The sequence below is a fragment of the Conger conger genome, chromosome 13 (genome assembly GCF_963514075.1).
Source record: "Conger conger chromosome 13, fConCon1.1, whole genome shotgun sequence".
Taxonomy (NCBI): Eukaryota; Metazoa; Chordata; class Actinopteri; order Anguilliformes; family Congridae; genus Conger; species Conger conger.
Window position 1 is genome coordinate 31481364 of NC_083772.1, and position 17152 is coordinate 31498515.

Sequence of the window (17152 nt, forward strand, 5' to 3'; positions counted from 1 at the left end):
CTCAGCTCTCACCTGGTCACCATTGTCGCCAGGGAAGCCCATGGCTCCCTTACAACCAGGGGGCCCACGTAAGCCAGGGCTGCCATTTTGTCCAGCCTTCCCAGGTGGTCCTCGTGGGCCCATCTCAAAACCAGGTGGGCCATTCCAGCCTGGGTGCCCAGGGGGACCATCAGCTCCAGGCTGTCCCTTACCACCTGAGGAATAATCAGTGTTAAACAAACAGATTTTTAGTGGTGTAATTATACAGCCATAGAGTGCGTTACACACACACAAAACCTCATTCTACAAATTTACATGAATCACCTCGAAGGACCTTGTGCTGGTCACCCTGAATAAAGAAGGCCCAGCACATTAATGGATTTATATGCACACTGTTGTGTCCACTTACTTCCAATTAAATGGCTATTGGTCTAATAAAACTGTTGTCACTGGCGTTACCAAGCTCAGTAACTCTAACACGCAGTACAATCCACGCACTTGCACACATGCACGCACGCACACACAAACACACAAACACCTTTCATGGAGTGGTCAGAACATGGACCTGTGGCCAACCTAGTGAACAAACTGGACAAGTAATAAGCTAAATGCTTATTGTAGCATTGAAAATGAGTTTATCATATGCAACTGAAATTTGACTGGTATCATTGACATGTCACCTCTTCTTCCAGGGAAGCCAGGGGGGCCAGCAGCTCCAGGGCCACCCCTATAGCCCTTAATGATGGTGATCGTCTGGTTTCCAGGAGAGCCTCGCTCCCCTCTGCGGCCTGGTGAGAAGGGGAAGCAGAAGTCAGTGTGTATCAGGATGTTTAGTTTGGCTAGGTAAGGGGTTTGTTCATACATTTGTGTGTAGCGTTATTACGATTGCTAAAAAAAAAGAAAAAAATAATTATGATCAAATAGGCCCTGGTGCTAATCTTTGTTGTGCAGGTAGCAGTTGAAATTGTACTTCCCTCTAGGGTCTTTCAGCACACTTATCCCAGGTTATAGGTATGCACTTTGCGCTTTGTTGTATGTCGCTCTGGATAAGAGCATCTGCCAAATGCCATTAATGTAATGTGATGTAAAGTCAGGCGACAGACGACTGGGCGACTGAAGCACACAATAGATGCTGCTGAGTGTACAGTATGACTGGATTACATTGCCTATTCCCATTAGACAAATACAGCACAGAGAAGTTGGTTTCAACAGTATAGCATTTAAACATACAGCAAATTGCAATATATGAATCGAGGAAATGTAACACTGGTGTAAAAATCGCAGAAAAAGAACACAGGAAAATAAGAACATAAAAGTTTGCATCATTTTCAAACTCTGCATTAACATCTGGTCCAGCTACATGATTACATAACTTGATAACATGAAAACATAAGGTTTTAAAGCTAAAATTAAACAAATGAGATTTTCTTACTGTAATTACTAGATCTGTTTCTAGCATTATCCTTACTGATTCAAAAATTGTTTTTAGTTTATACTTAGCACCGCCACCCTAAACATCACCCAGCCACCCGCGCAATTGCGATGCAGACTTGCTAGTACAGTGTGAGTGCCAGACTACACACTGTATGTTGTGTGTGTAAATTAAATGACAGCACGGCGTGTGTACTGAGGGTGGAATGGCAGTTACTGAATGTAAACATGAAATGACAGTAATGCACGCATCATTAGGAAGGTACATTCCCAGTACCCTTTTCTCCTTTGGGTCCATCATCCCCAGGACGTCCTCTAAGCCCATCAAACCCGGTCTCCCCTTTTTGTCCGTCAGATCCAGGTGGCCCTGTCTGTCCGAGGCCACCAGACAGCCCATCTCCGCCAGGGACTCCACGAATACCTGCAGGCATGGCAGAGCAGGTTCCAGTGCATGTATCATTTTTTACTTATTAAGCTTTACTTATACGTAGGTGGACTGAGCACGGCAACACCCTGTGAATGCCCTCCCCAAGTAACCAAACTGCATGTCTTTGGATTGTGGGGAGAAACCAGAGTACCCGAAGGAAACCCACACAGGCACAGGGAGAACAAACAACTCCACATAGAAAGGCCCCATTTGGATTTCAACCCAGGACCTTGATCCACTGCACTGTACAGCATTTTAGCTCATGTTCCAGTGTAGCTACAGTGTCAAAACCTGACAGTCTGGTGCAACACCTCCACTCACCCTTGGGTCCAGGTGTACCCAGGAGGCCAGGGTCCCCCGGCGGTCCTGGGGGGCCCTGCGACCCGGCACACCCCGGGGGTCCTGGATGGCCTGCTCTGCCAGGACGTCCCTTCCTACCATGCCCAAGAAGGCCTGCATCTCCCAGTTCACCTCGATCGCCCTGAGAACCTAGGAAATATAAACATGATCGTAACACTGGGGCGACATTGGCTCAGGAGGTAAAAGCAGTCGTCTGGCAGTCGGAGGGTTGCCGGTTCGGTCCCACCCTAGGTGTGTCCCTGAGCAAGACACCTGACGAGCTGGTAGGTGCCTTGCATGGCAGCCAATCGCCCTTGGTGTGTGAGTGTATGGGTGAATGAGAGGCATCAATTGTACAGCGCTTGGAGACACACTGTCATAAGTTGTATTTAATCTTGGTGAAATAAAGAAGCTCATAACAGTCTGACTGCAACCTTGAGACACACTCATAATGGCGCTGCAGTCAGCTTTCAGTAGATACAACCATACTGTCAGCATGAAATAGGAGGTAGAGTATGATGTTCACAAAATTACATCTCACAATATTAATTGTACTTTTACCCTTACCCAGTAGACCCTGCTCCAACCTAGAGGTGAATGTTCTGTGGTGTATCTGCTGCTCTGTGCAAGAAGACTCACCTTGAGACCCTGTGGCACCATTTGGCCCAATATGGCCGGGATCTCCTGGGGCCCCCGTGTCACATAGAGGTGTTGGGCCTTCGGGGCCTGATTCCCCCTCCTCCCCCGGGTCCCCCTGCGGCCCCTTTCTACCAGGAAAGCCTGAGGGCCCTTGGCCACCTGGGAAAGTCTCTCTATTAACACTGAGCAACAGCATAATCTTAATTCATCAACATATTCATCTAATAATGTATTGGAGAAGCACACACACTCCCTTTCCCTCTTCCTCTCACACACTGAGCCGGTACCTGACTCTCCAGGTGGACCTGGAGGCCCTGGAACTCCCTTGGGACCAGAAAGGCCGTGTGTTCCCCTGGGCCCCATCGGCCCGGGTGCGCCACCTAGGGAGTCTCCTGGCAGGCCCTGGAATCCTGGGGGGCCAGGGTCGCCTTGCACACCAGGGAAGCCATCATAGCTTAGCCCATCAGAGCCTGGGTCCCCCGCATATCCTACAGCTCCCTGCGGTCCTGCATTAGCAGGAACACACACACACATTAAATCCTCTCTTTTACCTGCAAGGACATACAGTGAAACCTGCCTCTCACGCACACACATTTTGCATGCGCAGTATCCACATTCACTTCCACGAACACTCTTACATACACCCTTTGCACATACACACTCCCTCCCTTTCAAACACGAAACTGATTTGGCTCTATACCTCTTGGTCCGCTCTGACAACAAGGCCCAGGGTCTCCTCTCTCACCCTTGGGCCCATCCAGTCCAGGATACCCACGGAGTCCCTCACTTCCTTCTGCTCCTTTATGCCCTGGGCAGGACAAGACAAGGCAGCGGATCACTCAACACTCTCAAATCACTGTATCTGCACCAAGCAGGTAAATTAGCTTTACAGTCAGTGTGAAAGAAATGGCACACTAACAGGTCAGATGAAAATAGTCACATCTTGTGCTAAAGTGAACCAGTAAATGAAGTTTGAGCAGCCGCAGAACAGAGTAAGATCACAGAGTTGTGATTCTGCTGACCTGGGAGACCGGGCGCACCCTTTAGGCCAGGAGGACCAAGGTTGGGCATGCAGTGCTGTGTGTCACCTGCAGGGAGAAATGGAGAGGAAAACAGGATTGGGCGAAATATGTTTAACACATACAGCAGTGTGCAGTCCTGCCTGTATCGATAAACCTCCTAACCCCCAGGGGTTTTACCTTTGACACCTTTGACTCCTGGGGGTCCTGGTAGCCCTTGGGGGCCCTCATTTCCGGGCGGTCCTCGCTTGCCCACGGGGCCCATGATACCCATGCCACGGGGGCCCATTGGACCAGGGGATCCCCTTTCCCCATTCCTACCTGAAGGCCCTCTGTCGCCAGGAAATCCTAGGAAACCTTCGCCCTGAAGGCCAGAGCAATGAAACACAGGACAGTCAGGCACATGCATGTACACACCGTGAAAACCAGCGGTTGTATTGTGTGATAGTAGCTCCTGTGGCCATTTTCGGGTGCATTTACCGGAGGGCCAGGCTCCCCAATTAGACCACTTCTCCCGTCGTCCCCAGGTCTGCCAGGAAATCCCAAAAGGCCAGGGGGGCCAGTGGGGCCTTTCTCACCCTTCGGACCTATGGGTAAACCACCGACTCATCAAAGCGGGTCCAGTGGCATAGTCCAAAGGGACACGTTATATGACAGTGTCGCCTCTCACCTTTAATGTCAGCGATGTAGCTGTCACCTTTCTGACCCTTTTCACCTTGAACGCCTCTGAAACCTGGGTAGCCCTGCAAAGATGAAAAGATTATAGTGAGGCCATCACAAGAACAACAGGAAAAGCAGCGATATGCACATTACATACAGGCTCTGATTGTTTTGCAATGTTTTAGCTTTAAAAGTCAGACTGTTGGCAGGAGTGTTAGACAGTGTAATCAACCCACCCACTATGAGTACACATACAGCTTACTCCGAATGGACAACATGGAGTGGTAAAAGATCAACTTTAAATAAGCAATCAGTCTGTTCCAAATTCAATATGCGTGTGAGTCTGTGTGTGCATGTGTGTGTGTGTGTGTGTGTGTGTGTGTGCGCGCATGTAAGTGCACGTATGTGCATGTGTGAGTATGTGTGTTTGTTCATGAACGTGTGTGTGCGTGTGTGAGAGAAGTCTCCATAAGTATAGAGAAGGGTGACAGATGTGCTCACTTCTGCCCCCCTTTCTCCAGGGTCCCCATGCTCGCCTATATTGCCCTTCTCCCCATTTCTTCCAGAGGGACCTGTGTAACCTTGTGGCCCCCGTGGACCCATAACACCAGGACTCCCTATTATATTCGTGGGACATCCACACTCCCCGGGGTCACCTGTGGGAGGAGACACCGAAATGGCAACACGCACAAACATGTGTGTGCATACACCTGTATGCACATACAACACACATACACATACATACTGATATACATACACCCATAGAAAAAGAATACACCCACACAGACATGTACACACACATACAGTACGCACTGTCTACACTCTCACATAGACTTGTATGTGCATATGAAGATACACATATTAACGTACATAGACACATCCCCACACATGCGCAAATACACACACAGATATTACCTCGTGGGCCTTTGGGCCCAAAAGCTCCAGGGGGGCCTTGGTCCCCATCTTCACCAGGGTCTCCCGCTGCTCCCTTCACACAGTAACACCCTGTGCGATTAAAAATGAACTTTGATAGAGCACTTTCAACGTCAACTTTTAACAGTACTTTGATGAAGCTGATTTAACACAGCTAGAGTTAATTTAACACCAGCAATGTTGCTGTGCACTGTACTCCCGTTACATTGAGTGTCAAATGTGTTAAGCTAAATGATGCATCTGTACTTCATATATGCAAAAACAGTGCTCACCTCCATTGCCTGTGGGATGCCCACCACAAAAACACCATCAGACACACAGTGATGATGACATCATGCCAGGGAGACACACATCGAACAGCACAACAGCATGCAGAACAGACATTGAACAGGCATCAGAGGTCAGAACACAAACATACCAATGGGGGAAAGACGGCACTTCTCTACTGTATTAGAAACTACTGACAAACATAAAACCATGAGATCACACATTACTGTAATGTGCTATTCTTTAGGCTCTAAAGGCCACATGCATCTACAGAGGGGACAAAGACAATAACAATGCACTTCCTGGATGTGAACCAGAAGAGACAGAGAGAGAGAGAGAGAGAGAACGAGAGAGAGAGAGTGAGCAAAACAGAGAGAGGAAGATAGAAAGAGTGAGAACGAGTGAGAGAGTGAGAGAGTGAGATAGAGAATGAGAGAGTGAGAAAGTGAGAGAGTGAGATAGTGAGAGAGTGAGAGAGGGAGAGATAGAGAGAATGAGAGAGTGAGAAAGAGAGAGAGTGAGCGAGTGAGAAAGAGTGAGAGATGGAGGAAAACAAGAAGGGTTAGGGAGGAGGGAGATGTCAGATGGGAATTACAGGGATGTGAGTATAAGATTTTTTAGGAATCTCATACCTGGACTCCCGGGTTCCCCTATGACCCCTTTGGGCCCGGGGGGGCCCCGTTTCCCAGGCTCTCCTGGTATCGGCCCATTGAAATAGGCTTTCCCAGGGTCTCCTTTGATCCCTGTCGGTCCGACGGGGCCTCGATCCCCTGGACGGCCCTTGGGCCCTGAGGAAGGCAGTACGGCCCAGTCAATCACTCCGTGGGCAAAACCTCCTGTGCTTCTGCACCAATAAGCACTGAGCTTGTTCGCAGCGGGGACGGGAAGGCGGGAGGTAGGTGGATGTGTGTATCACTGGAGCAGCTTACCCATGATGGTCACACCCGGTGGCCCTGGCGGCCCATGCATTCCCATCGGCCCCCTGCATCCGGGTTCCCCTGGCGGCCCAGGGGGGCCAGGGTCACCAATGTTCCCTGAAACACAGGAAATCACATGAATGACTGCTTCCTCATGTTGCTAGGGGCCAATTCATAAACATTAACCTAAAAGGGACTACCACATTCCATAAGAGTAATCCATCTCCACTGATGTGGCTGACGATTTAACTGAATGGCTTCAACTTCTGAGCTCAGTTAAGTATCAGTGCCCGCGCGTCGGCTGATTTATACTACACCACCAGCACCAGTGTTATTAGTCGATCCTCACCTGGGTAGTGTTGTTCGGTCATTTGCTGTCCTTTCACTCCGGGCTCTCCTCTGCTGCCCTTGAAACACATTGAGACACATTTCCCACTCATTTTCTGCCCAAAACCTGAGGGCGGCATTCACAATTTAAGACAGCAAGGAGAGAATTATGAGTCCAGTTCACCTTGGGTCCCGGGTTGCCAATCAGACCTGGAAGTCCATAATTCCCATCTGGACCCTATAGATTAGGAAGAAAAGGGCAAAACTATGTCTGTTAGTAAATACACCCAGTCTTATAAAGGAACTAACAAAGCAAGCTGTCTATCTACACACTCATACACAAATACACACAGATGCTCTTTTATTCCCACTCTCACCCTTTCTCCGGTTAGTCCAGGGGGTCCACTATATCCAGGTACGCCCTGACGACAGAATGCAACATGCATTAGTGTGTGTCCCCACACTTACTACTGTTTTGCTCTCAATGTACTATATCTTTTACACTAGCTTGGGAGATGATTGGCATTAATATTTACGTTCATTTTACAACCATAGCCCACAAAGTTCAACCTAGCTATTTAAGTTATATATAATATGCAAGATGATAATACAAAAATGATCATCTATAAATGATAGATAACATGTTAATGACAAGGGAATTATTACTATATAAAGCATTCATATGTGGCTGCAGCGCTCCACGTAAGCTTAGAGTAAAACATAAATACATTCTGGAGGTCTCATTATACAAGATACGTATATAAAACTGTGCATACCAAATAGCAGTACAACATTTGACAGATTTAAAGAGGCAGACTCAACTAATAATACGGTATGTTTGACAACATTTACTGAGAAGAACAGAGTAGCATGGCAGCTCTTACCCTTGCTCCAGGAAATCCCACAATGCCCTTTTCTCCCTTCTGCCCTGGGGGTATGTCTAATCCCTGTGACACAAAACAGATTCTGTGAACCCCCACCCTTCAGGCATTTATATAGCACCTTTACCCGAAGCACTGAACAATTGATGCTTCTCATTCACCCATTCATGCACACACTCACACACCAACGGCCATTGGCAGCTATCCAAGGCACCAACCAGCTCGTCAGGAGCATTTAGGGGTTAGGTGTCTTATTCAGGGACACTTCGACATACCCAGGGCGGGATCGAACCAGCAACCCTCCGACTGCCAGACGACTGCTCTTACCTCCTGAGCCAATGTGTAAGACACCCACGTACGTAATGTATATGCTTACACATGAACACAAATGGCACTCTGCCGACAGACCCGGTATAGCAATCTCCTCACTGACACGCACGAGATAAGTCTGCTTACAGACAAAGAGAAGTACAGTAGCCGGCTCACGTATACGTACATCCACACCGTTGGCACCACGTTGTCCCTGAGGGCCTTTCTCCCCCTGTAAGAGAACAGTTCACAGGAATGACAGATGCAGCGGCAGTATCCAAATCATTACATTACATTACGTGACATGTCATTTGGCTGACACTTTTATCCAAAGAGACTTACAGTTGATTAGACTAAGCAGCAGACAATCCTCCCCTGGAGCAATGCAGGATTAGGGACCTTGCTCAAGGGCCCAATGGCTGTGCGGATGTTATTGTGGCTACACCAGGGATCGAACCACCGACCTTGCAGGTCCCAGTCATGTACCTTAACCACTAGGCCTCCCCCTCTATATAGGCTGCATACAATCACTTGAACTCAACCGCCTGTCTTCAATATTCCAAAGTTCTCTCATGTCACTCCCCCGCTGAGGCTAGTAGCCATCAGGGTCAGGCTGGAGTGCAGCAGGACAGCCCCACGCATCAGTTAAGCCCAGCCCTACGCATCAGCTCCACACACACTCTACACTCAGCTCCACTCAACCTGCACTTCCTGCCATCAGTCTGAATACACATCTCTGTGTGACTGCACCATGACTCTGAACTCTAGCTCCTCTGCAGGACTACCCCCAATCTAGTAACACTTTTACATAGTAACACTCAACCTTCTTGCACTTTCCCGCTGCACTTGTATCTTCATTTTGACGTTGTATCTGAAATCATATCTCTTGTCATCATGTCTCGCTTCTCGGGACCGGACTTTATGCCCATGGCTATGGATAACCTTCAAGAGAACTGTGCCTCATCTGACCAGCGTTTTGCAGTTGTTCCAGCAGCGGTATGCACTTATTGTACGTCACTTTGGATGAAAGCTTCTGCCAAATAAAACGTAACATAATTATTTAGTGCAGTGCTCCCCTACCGGGTCGCCTCGCAGGATGTTGTCGTCCGGGGGAATGTAATACTCCACGGGTCCTGGCTCGCCTTTGGGCCCTGGGTCCCCCTGTCCAAGACAAACAGCGCTGTAACATGAGGCAGACCACCCCGGTTTATAAACGTTCACTACCACTTTTTAAATCGAGACTTTATGGAGCCACCCAGTGGTCAGGGAAATACATTTTCATATATTGTTCCTTCAAATTAGTAACCCGTGCCCACAAATGATTGAAGTCACTCCTAAGAGTTTATAATCCATGCCATCAAATCGATAATTGGTGCTCTCAAATGACTAATTTTTAAATGAGTTATTACTTTCATGTTCTCATAAACCACTAAAACTGTAATGTTACTGACATACAGCACTACTGCATCACATGCCCACAACGCATCTCAGAGCAGAAGGGCTGATCTCGGATTCTGCTCCAGTCCATATCCAAACCTGCTCCATCAGGGACTATGAGGCAAGACTGATCCTAGGTCAGCAATCCTGCTTTAAATAGCTTTATACATATGGGCCACAGTGTGCTGTTACCATGCAATTTACAAGGCTGATTCGAATCACAAATGAGCAACTTACATCATCTCCTAGCTCTCCTTCTAGTGACCGGCCCATGTCTCCCTGCAAAACCACACACACACACACACACACACACACACACACACACAAAATGATGACATGACTGTCTCTTACAGTTTACAGATATTTACAGATTTATTTACAGATGATCAATATCCATGTTTCTTATAGTTAACTGCTGTGGATACTCACAGGTTCACCTCTCGATCCAGGACCTCCTGGCTGGCCCTACACACAGAAACACGTGGACAGATAGACACAGGTATTAAAGCAAGAACAATTTGTGAGCCTGAAAAGTTGTCCAGGAGGAAATGCTCTGAATTAAGTAATATATTAATTTTAAACTGCTCTATGCCTGAAATCAGGCATGGTGCCTGAGAACTTTAAGCCCAGTAGACAAACAGTGACAATGAGAGACTTCTCATCTGACTCTGTGAATCTCCCATATCAAAGCGAATCACTCACTTCAATTCCAGTAAAACCTCTGGATCCCATTCTCCCCATGGAGCCAACAGTGCCAGGGGGGCCCTGTGAAATGGTAAAAATGGACACATTATCACACACAGAAGCTGCTGACAGGAACTTAATAAAGAAGAGACAATGTGTCAGACCTGGGTGCATTTGTTTTGGATTCAAACACTTTTTTCAAATACTTTATCAATCTTGGCTGGATCATTTGAGCCTGCAATGAGGAGGAGGTGGGTGGGGTTTACACGTTTGGGGTCATTTCACTTGTTCCAATACACCAGGCAAGCTTGGTTGAATGCAGAAATCTATTTGAATCTAAAACAAATACTATTTTAGCCCAGGTCTGCAATGTGTTTGGTGGTACTGAAGACACAGAGTGACAGTGTCTGTTATTACATACACCCACATGAACATGTTTATGAAATGCAGTCATCGTACATCTCTGTATAAGAACAAGCTTGGCAGTAGTTACGATAAGAAGCAGGGAGACTGTTGACATGACTTACAGGCTGGCCAGCATGCCCTTCTGGTCCAGGATCACCCTGTCACAGAAAGAGAAAAAGGTTCAAATGAAAACCCTTGTACAACATATAAAAAATAAACATATAGTATATACATCTACTCAGAGGCACTGAAACAGCTATAACGCACTGTAATCATTGCAGCTGCAGCCTGTTACCTGCAGTAATCATTGGCCCTCATCGCAATACATTACCTAGCACAGAAACAAGATGGGGACAGGAGAACATGCTGAGGTTTAGGGAGGGCAGGGTGTGTAGCTGAGGTTGTGCTTACGGGAAAGCCAGACATGAAGACGAAGTTAAAGACAGGCTCTCCCTTGGGTCCTTTCCGCCCTGGAAAACCCTGTAGACACAAAAAGGCTCAGCACATTCACACCCTGCAACTCTGTATGAAGCAAGCGTCTGACGTACAGATAACTCCACACTTAAGACAGGACAGATCGATGTGTGTCAATAATCTCTCTCACGTATATCCCTGGAGGTCCATCCTGCCCATGAGGCCCAGGGAAACCAGGCTCTCCTTTTGTCCCGTTACAGCCATCCAGTCCAGGAAGTCCTGGGTGTCCCCCTGGCCCAGGATGACCCTAAACGCAGAAATAATAATTTAATATATAATGGAAAACAGGTGAGGAAAACAGGTGAGGGAAAGCTGCATGCAAACATAGTTGTTTTGCCGTTTCGTGAGAGATTTTGAATCCTTTTAAGTAGATTTCGCAACCAATTCCTTTCTTCAGCATTGTCACGCTTCTGCATACACACACAGAGAAAGGCCTCTCGGCCCCAAAGCCCATCGTGACAAAGCAAACACGCAGACACATGTCGATAGAAGGCCGTCGCTTAGGTTTAAAAATGACTGGCACCCCTATGAAAAATTCCACTAAACTGTGCAGTTCTGAAACTGCATCTCAGGTTCTTTGGTTCACCAGGAGTTATCATTGCTTTCTGTTGTGGTTTGATTCCTGTTTGCTGATTTATCATCGTCTTCCTCAGCAGCGTTCTCACTCCGTGTGAAGGCGATACGCATATATACATGCACACATACATGTTGGCCACTAGAGGGTGCAATTAGCCTAAATATGCCCTTGTATCGGTTTCTCGTTTCGGTCTGCAGCCTGCACACTGTGTAGCATCAGTTACACCACTGTTTCTCAATCTGAATCCTGGTGGGCTGCAGTGCCTGCTGGTTTCTGTTTTTACCTTAAAAATCAGCATTAGAAACTTAGCGAAATTAGTTAACTATGTATTAGCTGTTTTAACTGATCAATTAAGTGCTGAGTAACAACGAAAACCAGCAAACTGCTGTCAGATCAGAGTGGAAAACCACTGTGTTACAGTAATAATTATTGAGGCAGTCATATTCAGTTTTATCCTGGGATTATTGCAATTCTGTTTTCACAGCTAGGCTGCCAACATCCATCCATTGTTTTATTAATCCACCCAATCTCATCTTCTGGCCAAACTGATGCAAAAAAAATCTTTCAAATCCATGTTTGATTAATGCTTTTCGCTTCTTACACTTGGACAATGAAAGTTGTCAATGGCAATGTGGCAATATTTCAGACTCTGGGGTTCTAAAGCCTTCCGTCCTCCGTGCTAGTGGATTGTTAGCATATTGTCCGTCCGAAGTGCTGGACTGAACCTGCTTTGGGGTCTGGTCTGTTTCTTTGAGTTGGGAATGCATCACAACTCGGCGTCCTACTCGTTCACATGCTTTATGGTCAGCCGATTGAAAGAAAGATTATGTGTGGGTGTGTGTTAGTTCCCGTTTACTGTTTACATTCTAGGCTAGCAATCAACCAACAAGTTATAGCAAGCACTTTTGGGCTATTTCTGGGGGTTAGGAATGCAAACACCATAAGAAAGTGAATTTAGATTACATTACATTAATGGAATTTGGCAGATGCTCTTATCCAGAGCAACGTACAGTTGATTAGACTAAGGAGGAGACAATCCTCCCCTGGAGCAATGCAGGGTTAAGGGCCCAACGGCTGTGCGGATCTTATTGTGGCTACACCGGGGATCGAACCACCGACCTTGCAGGTCCCAGAGATGTACCTTAACCATGAGGCTACAGGCCGCCACATGAATGCTGTAGTAGCCTAGTATACTAATGCAAGAATGCCTATGTGTTTTAGATTTGTAGCCATGGTTCACTTATGGGTTTATATGACATGTCTTATGGTTTTCAGAGGACTCTCTTTTGTTCGGCCATGAGCGAGTACGTCACAATTCATGCTGTGTCTGGAATCCTGATTTCCCGACTCTATCATCTGACGTAATGAGGTGTTCTTGCGGCCCTTTCGGGTGGGGAACACTTTTAGATCATAAATCCGACTGCACTTGAAAACGGGGTGAGTCCAGTCTGCAGAATGACACACAGCCACACTCACCGACACACCATCGATTCCGGGAAATCCAGGCAAACCGTTCCGCCCCTGTAAAACAGCACAAAGTCAGGAGACAGAGCACACAACTTTGTATTTTTCAAAAATTCCAAAATGCGGCAGAACTTGCCATGTCCCCTTTCATCCCGGATGCCCCGGCGAAACCCTCGTCCCCGCGCTGGCCCTTTTCTCCTGGGGGCCCCGGAGGGCCGGGGAGCCCATGGGGCCCCTGTTGCCCCGGTGGCGCTGGCCTTCCTGGGGCCCCCTGGTGAGAGAAACCCAGAACAGCCCAGCTTGGGGGTCACAAGGAACAGAGTTCAATGTAATTCAGGGTAAGAGATATGAACAGTGCAGTAGGAACAATTAAGTAAAGACAATATGATTTAAAAAATATGTTTAAGTAAAGACAATATGATTTACAAAATATGTGTGCCTGATGAAAACTTAATTGTCATAATTAATTTCTTAGCAAAACTGGCTCAGCCAAACTCACTCTACAAACAGTTAACTTTTGATTCCCATAAAATTAAAATAAAAGGTTTTTTTTTTGGTTTGCATAAGTGAAACACACTGAAGAGTTTATATTTCCTTGTGCAACCAAATGTATTCCCAATTTAGGATCTGACCACCACCAAACTAAATTGTGTTGTGTTATTTTACATATTGGACACAAGAGGGCAGCATACCACACTTTTATGTTTAATAAGTAATTCATTTCTAGACTTTCATATATATTTCTGAGTGTGTGCATGTGTGTGCATATTACATAATGATATATAATGTGTGGGTATAACATAATGATATATAATACTGTCATTGCAGAGAGTGTCTTTCTCCTGTGAGAATGACAGTTTTCAGAGAACTGTTGTCAATCATACAGTGCAGTCTGTACCCATTTGGACAGTGACCCATCTTTTATTGTTTTTTTGTTGTTTGCACTGTACTCCAGCAAAAAAGCAGTTGAAATCACTATGTGGTTAAAGTGACTTTTTAATTTTAGAACCATGAACCAACAGCCCTTTTTATACATAGTCCCCCCACAAAAAAAAGTGTCACTGTCCAAATACTTATGGACTGCACTGTACACACAACTTGAGAACCATAAACCCTAGAGAGCCAGAAGTGCGCAAGGGGGGGATGGGACAGGACAGGTGAGGAGAACAGGTGAGGGAAAGCTGCATGCAAACATAGTTATTTTGCCGTTTCGTGAGAGATTTTGAATCCTTTTAAGTAGATTTCGCAACCAATTCCTTTCTTCAGCATTGTCACGCTTCTGCATACACACACAGAGAAAGGCCTCTCGGCCCCAAAGCCCATCGTGACAAAGCAAACACGCAGACACATGTCGATAGAAGGCCATCCTGGCCGAAGCATCATGTCAAGCGTCGCTAAGCTGTGTGTGTCTGCGGACGTGTGAAAGAACGTGACAGAGGATCAACGCGAGTGAGAGAGACAGGAAAAAGTGTGTGTGTGAGAGAGAGATATCTCTGAGAGTGCGTCTGCATGTGTGTGTGCCTAAGAGAGGGTGAGCAATACAAAATGGTGTGTTCTTAAAATGCATAGTTCCCACAGTTGTCCAAATGGATAAGGATATGGACAAAACTGAAGAATGTCATTGAGGTATTCACTATTTTAAAGATACTGATTACACACACACACACACACACACACACACGCACGCACGCACACGCACACAACAATAGCAGCTTCAACCATTTTCAACCCTTATACTCCATCTTTGATCTTTATAACAAATGAAAACATGCAGTGGATTTGACTTTGATCAGGACACAATGGGAGAGGGTAGAGGGCCCAGGTTAATGAACAAAGCCCTGGTCTCTTTGATTTCCTATGTGCCTGTGTGGCTCCAGTTCAGGCCGGTCTATCCCATCTCACAAACCGACCGAGTGACAGAAAAGGCTAATTCACACAGGACGCCATCCGCACCGTACTTTTTAATACGCGACAGTCCACCTTTTTCTGTCACAACCGCCCCCTCTCCGTCCCTCTCGCCCATCCCCCCTTCCGCGTGTGTGTTTAGCGTGTCTGCGCGGCGGGGTTGTGCGGGCCCATAAAGCGGGCGTCAGGGCGCTGCTCACGCTGGATGTGACAGCGGGTAAGCCCAGGGCCGGGCCTGTCCGGGCCCTCTTTCTCCCGGCTCGCCGGGCTGCGATAATCGGAAGCCTCCCTAAGACCCCCCTGATTCCGTATCACAACAGCTATTATGTGCGCCGGCCCGGGGTGGCTGGCACAGCGCATTGCAGCCTCAGCCCAGCTGTCCAAATAAAGGCAGGGCACGGAGGAGACAGGACCAGCTCCGGGCCTCCTCCACCGCCGCTGTGCGGGAAACACGCCGCGCTGAGAACGGTACCTGGCCCGGCTCCGGTGGGAGGGGTCTTCCAGTCCCAACACAAATACAGCCCACGTGTGATATACTGTATATTACGCCAGGGATCAGCCAATCGTGGTCCTCCAGGGCCGAGGACTGTTGACATTGGGCGACGTTGTCTCAGGCGGTGAGAGTGGTCGTCTGGCAGTCGGAGGGTTGCCGGTTCGATCCCGCCCTGGGTGTGTCGAAGCGTCCCTGAGCAAGACACCTGACCCCTGAAATGCTCCTGACGAGCTGGTTGGTACCTTGCACGGCAGCCAATCGCTATGAGTGTGCGTATGAATGGGTGAATGAGAATCAATTAATCATATAGCGCTTTGGATAAAGGCACTATATAAATGCCAGCCATTTTCCACCCTCCATTTACCTGGGAGTCAGGTGTGACAGACTGACCAATCGGTAGCACTAATTGTGCTTAGTGCTAATTGCCGCCCGGGAGAAAAGGAAACTAGGGCTGGATTTGGATTTGAGGGCCAGATTTGATGATCTCTGCCTTACACGCATGCGCACACGCAGCTCCACTAATCCTCAGAAATATGTACCAGCAGCGATAAGCTGGAGACCTGTTGTGATAAAGTGCTCAGGCAGCAGTGGTAATAGTCGGAGCTACGGGTGTGCGGACGCAGAGCGGGCACAGTAAGGGCGCCCGTGCTCCGGGAGTGGAGGTGCGGAGCGTGAGGGTGAGGGTGCGGCGGGGGTCAGGGGGTAGGATGTGGATGTGATGAGGGCAGAGCCGTGAACCCTCACAGGGCTGTGCAGGAGGCTGCTGTGATCACAGCCAGATAAGACGGAGGAGACTGAAAAGGCAAAGCAAGACAAAGCAGTCTCTCTCTCTCTGACTCTCTGTCTCTCCCTCTCACACACACACAATCGCTGTAAATGTGCTTCTCACTGACATATGCACACATTTAACAATAAGTGCTGATTGTGTCACAAACGCACTTACAAGTGAGTTCCTGAAGCTGAGATACTGTCCTCACAAGGGCAGGAAGGGAACTGGAATGAGTAAGAGACTCTTCCACACTGTGATCACGGTGGAGAGAAACTGATGGTGCATCTGCAACCCAACTCCTTTTCCAGGTAGCAAGTATCCCTCCATCTGACATCACCATTCTTTGAGCGCTGCAACACATCAGTGTGTCCCCAAAGCTGTGTCATCAGTGACCAGCAGAATGTCTGCTAACATTTTAATTTCACAAGTCTGACCTTTAGAGCACCATATAAACATTCCATCGTTCCTGCCCAAAATGTCCCCTCACTCCCTCACAGTCCTTAACATTCCTAAGACTCTCCCTACCTCCTCACCCTACCTCACCCCCCAATCACCTCTACCCCTCCAAATGCTGACATCACCGCCACCTTCTGCTGCCCCTCCCACTGTCCACAGAGGCTCTGCCCCCACACATCAGCACCTCCCACAGGTTTGATGTGAAGCCCCTTATCCTCTCTCAAACTACAGAGTGCCAAATAACATAGGCATGCAAGATAGCCAAATAGCTAGTTACATGAAATCAACGAAAATCACACTAGAGGTCTCAAACTAGCGCAGACGTTACCCTCAAACAATTATAGCTTGGAAGTTAATTTG

General features: G+C 47.5%; 1 protein-coding gene across 1 annotated transcript in view; it reads right to left on the minus strand.

The window, feature by feature from the left end:
• col4a4 (collagen, type IV, alpha 4) overlaps window positions 1–17152 on the minus strand; it is a 39937-nt gene that overhangs the window by 10212 nt on the left and 12573 nt on the right. The window contains exons 5-33 of the mRNA XM_061217382.1: window positions 13306–13440; window positions 13182–13226; window positions 11259–11375; window positions 11066–11134; window positions 10777–10812; window positions 10268–10330; window positions 9995–10030; window positions 9803–9844; window positions 9209–9289; window positions 8316–8360; window positions 7823–7885; window positions 7316–7360; window positions 7123–7176; window positions 6961–7018; window positions 6624–6728; window positions 6327–6482; window positions 5410–5499; window positions 4996–5150; window positions 4505–4577; window positions 4315–4421; window positions 4015–4198; window positions 3838–3903; window positions 3516–3623; window positions 3103–3321; window positions 2816–2974; window positions 2159–2326; window positions 1688–1831; window positions 660–767; window positions 13–194 (exon numbers count right to left, since the gene is read on the minus strand). Of these exons, the coding sequence (XP_061073366.1) occupies window positions 13–194; window positions 660–767; window positions 1688–1831; window positions 2159–2326; window positions 2816–2974; window positions 3103–3321; window positions 3516–3623; window positions 3838–3903; window positions 4015–4198; window positions 4315–4421; window positions 4505–4577; window positions 4996–5150; window positions 5410–5499; window positions 6327–6482; window positions 6624–6728; window positions 6961–7018; window positions 7123–7176; window positions 7316–7360; window positions 7823–7885; window positions 8316–8360; window positions 9209–9289; window positions 9803–9844; window positions 9995–10030; window positions 10268–10330; window positions 10777–10812; window positions 11066–11134; window positions 11259–11375; window positions 13182–13226; window positions 13306–13440 (2913 nt within the window). The remainder of the gene's footprint in view (window positions 1–12; window positions 195–659; window positions 768–1687; window positions 1832–2158; window positions 2327–2815; window positions 2975–3102; window positions 3322–3515; window positions 3624–3837; window positions 3904–4014; window positions 4199–4314; window positions 4422–4504; window positions 4578–4995; window positions 5151–5409; window positions 5500–6326; window positions 6483–6623; window positions 6729–6960; window positions 7019–7122; window positions 7177–7315; window positions 7361–7822; window positions 7886–8315; window positions 8361–9208; window positions 9290–9802; window positions 9845–9994; window positions 10031–10267; window positions 10331–10776; window positions 10813–11065; window positions 11135–11258; window positions 11376–13181; window positions 13227–13305; window positions 13441–17152) is intronic.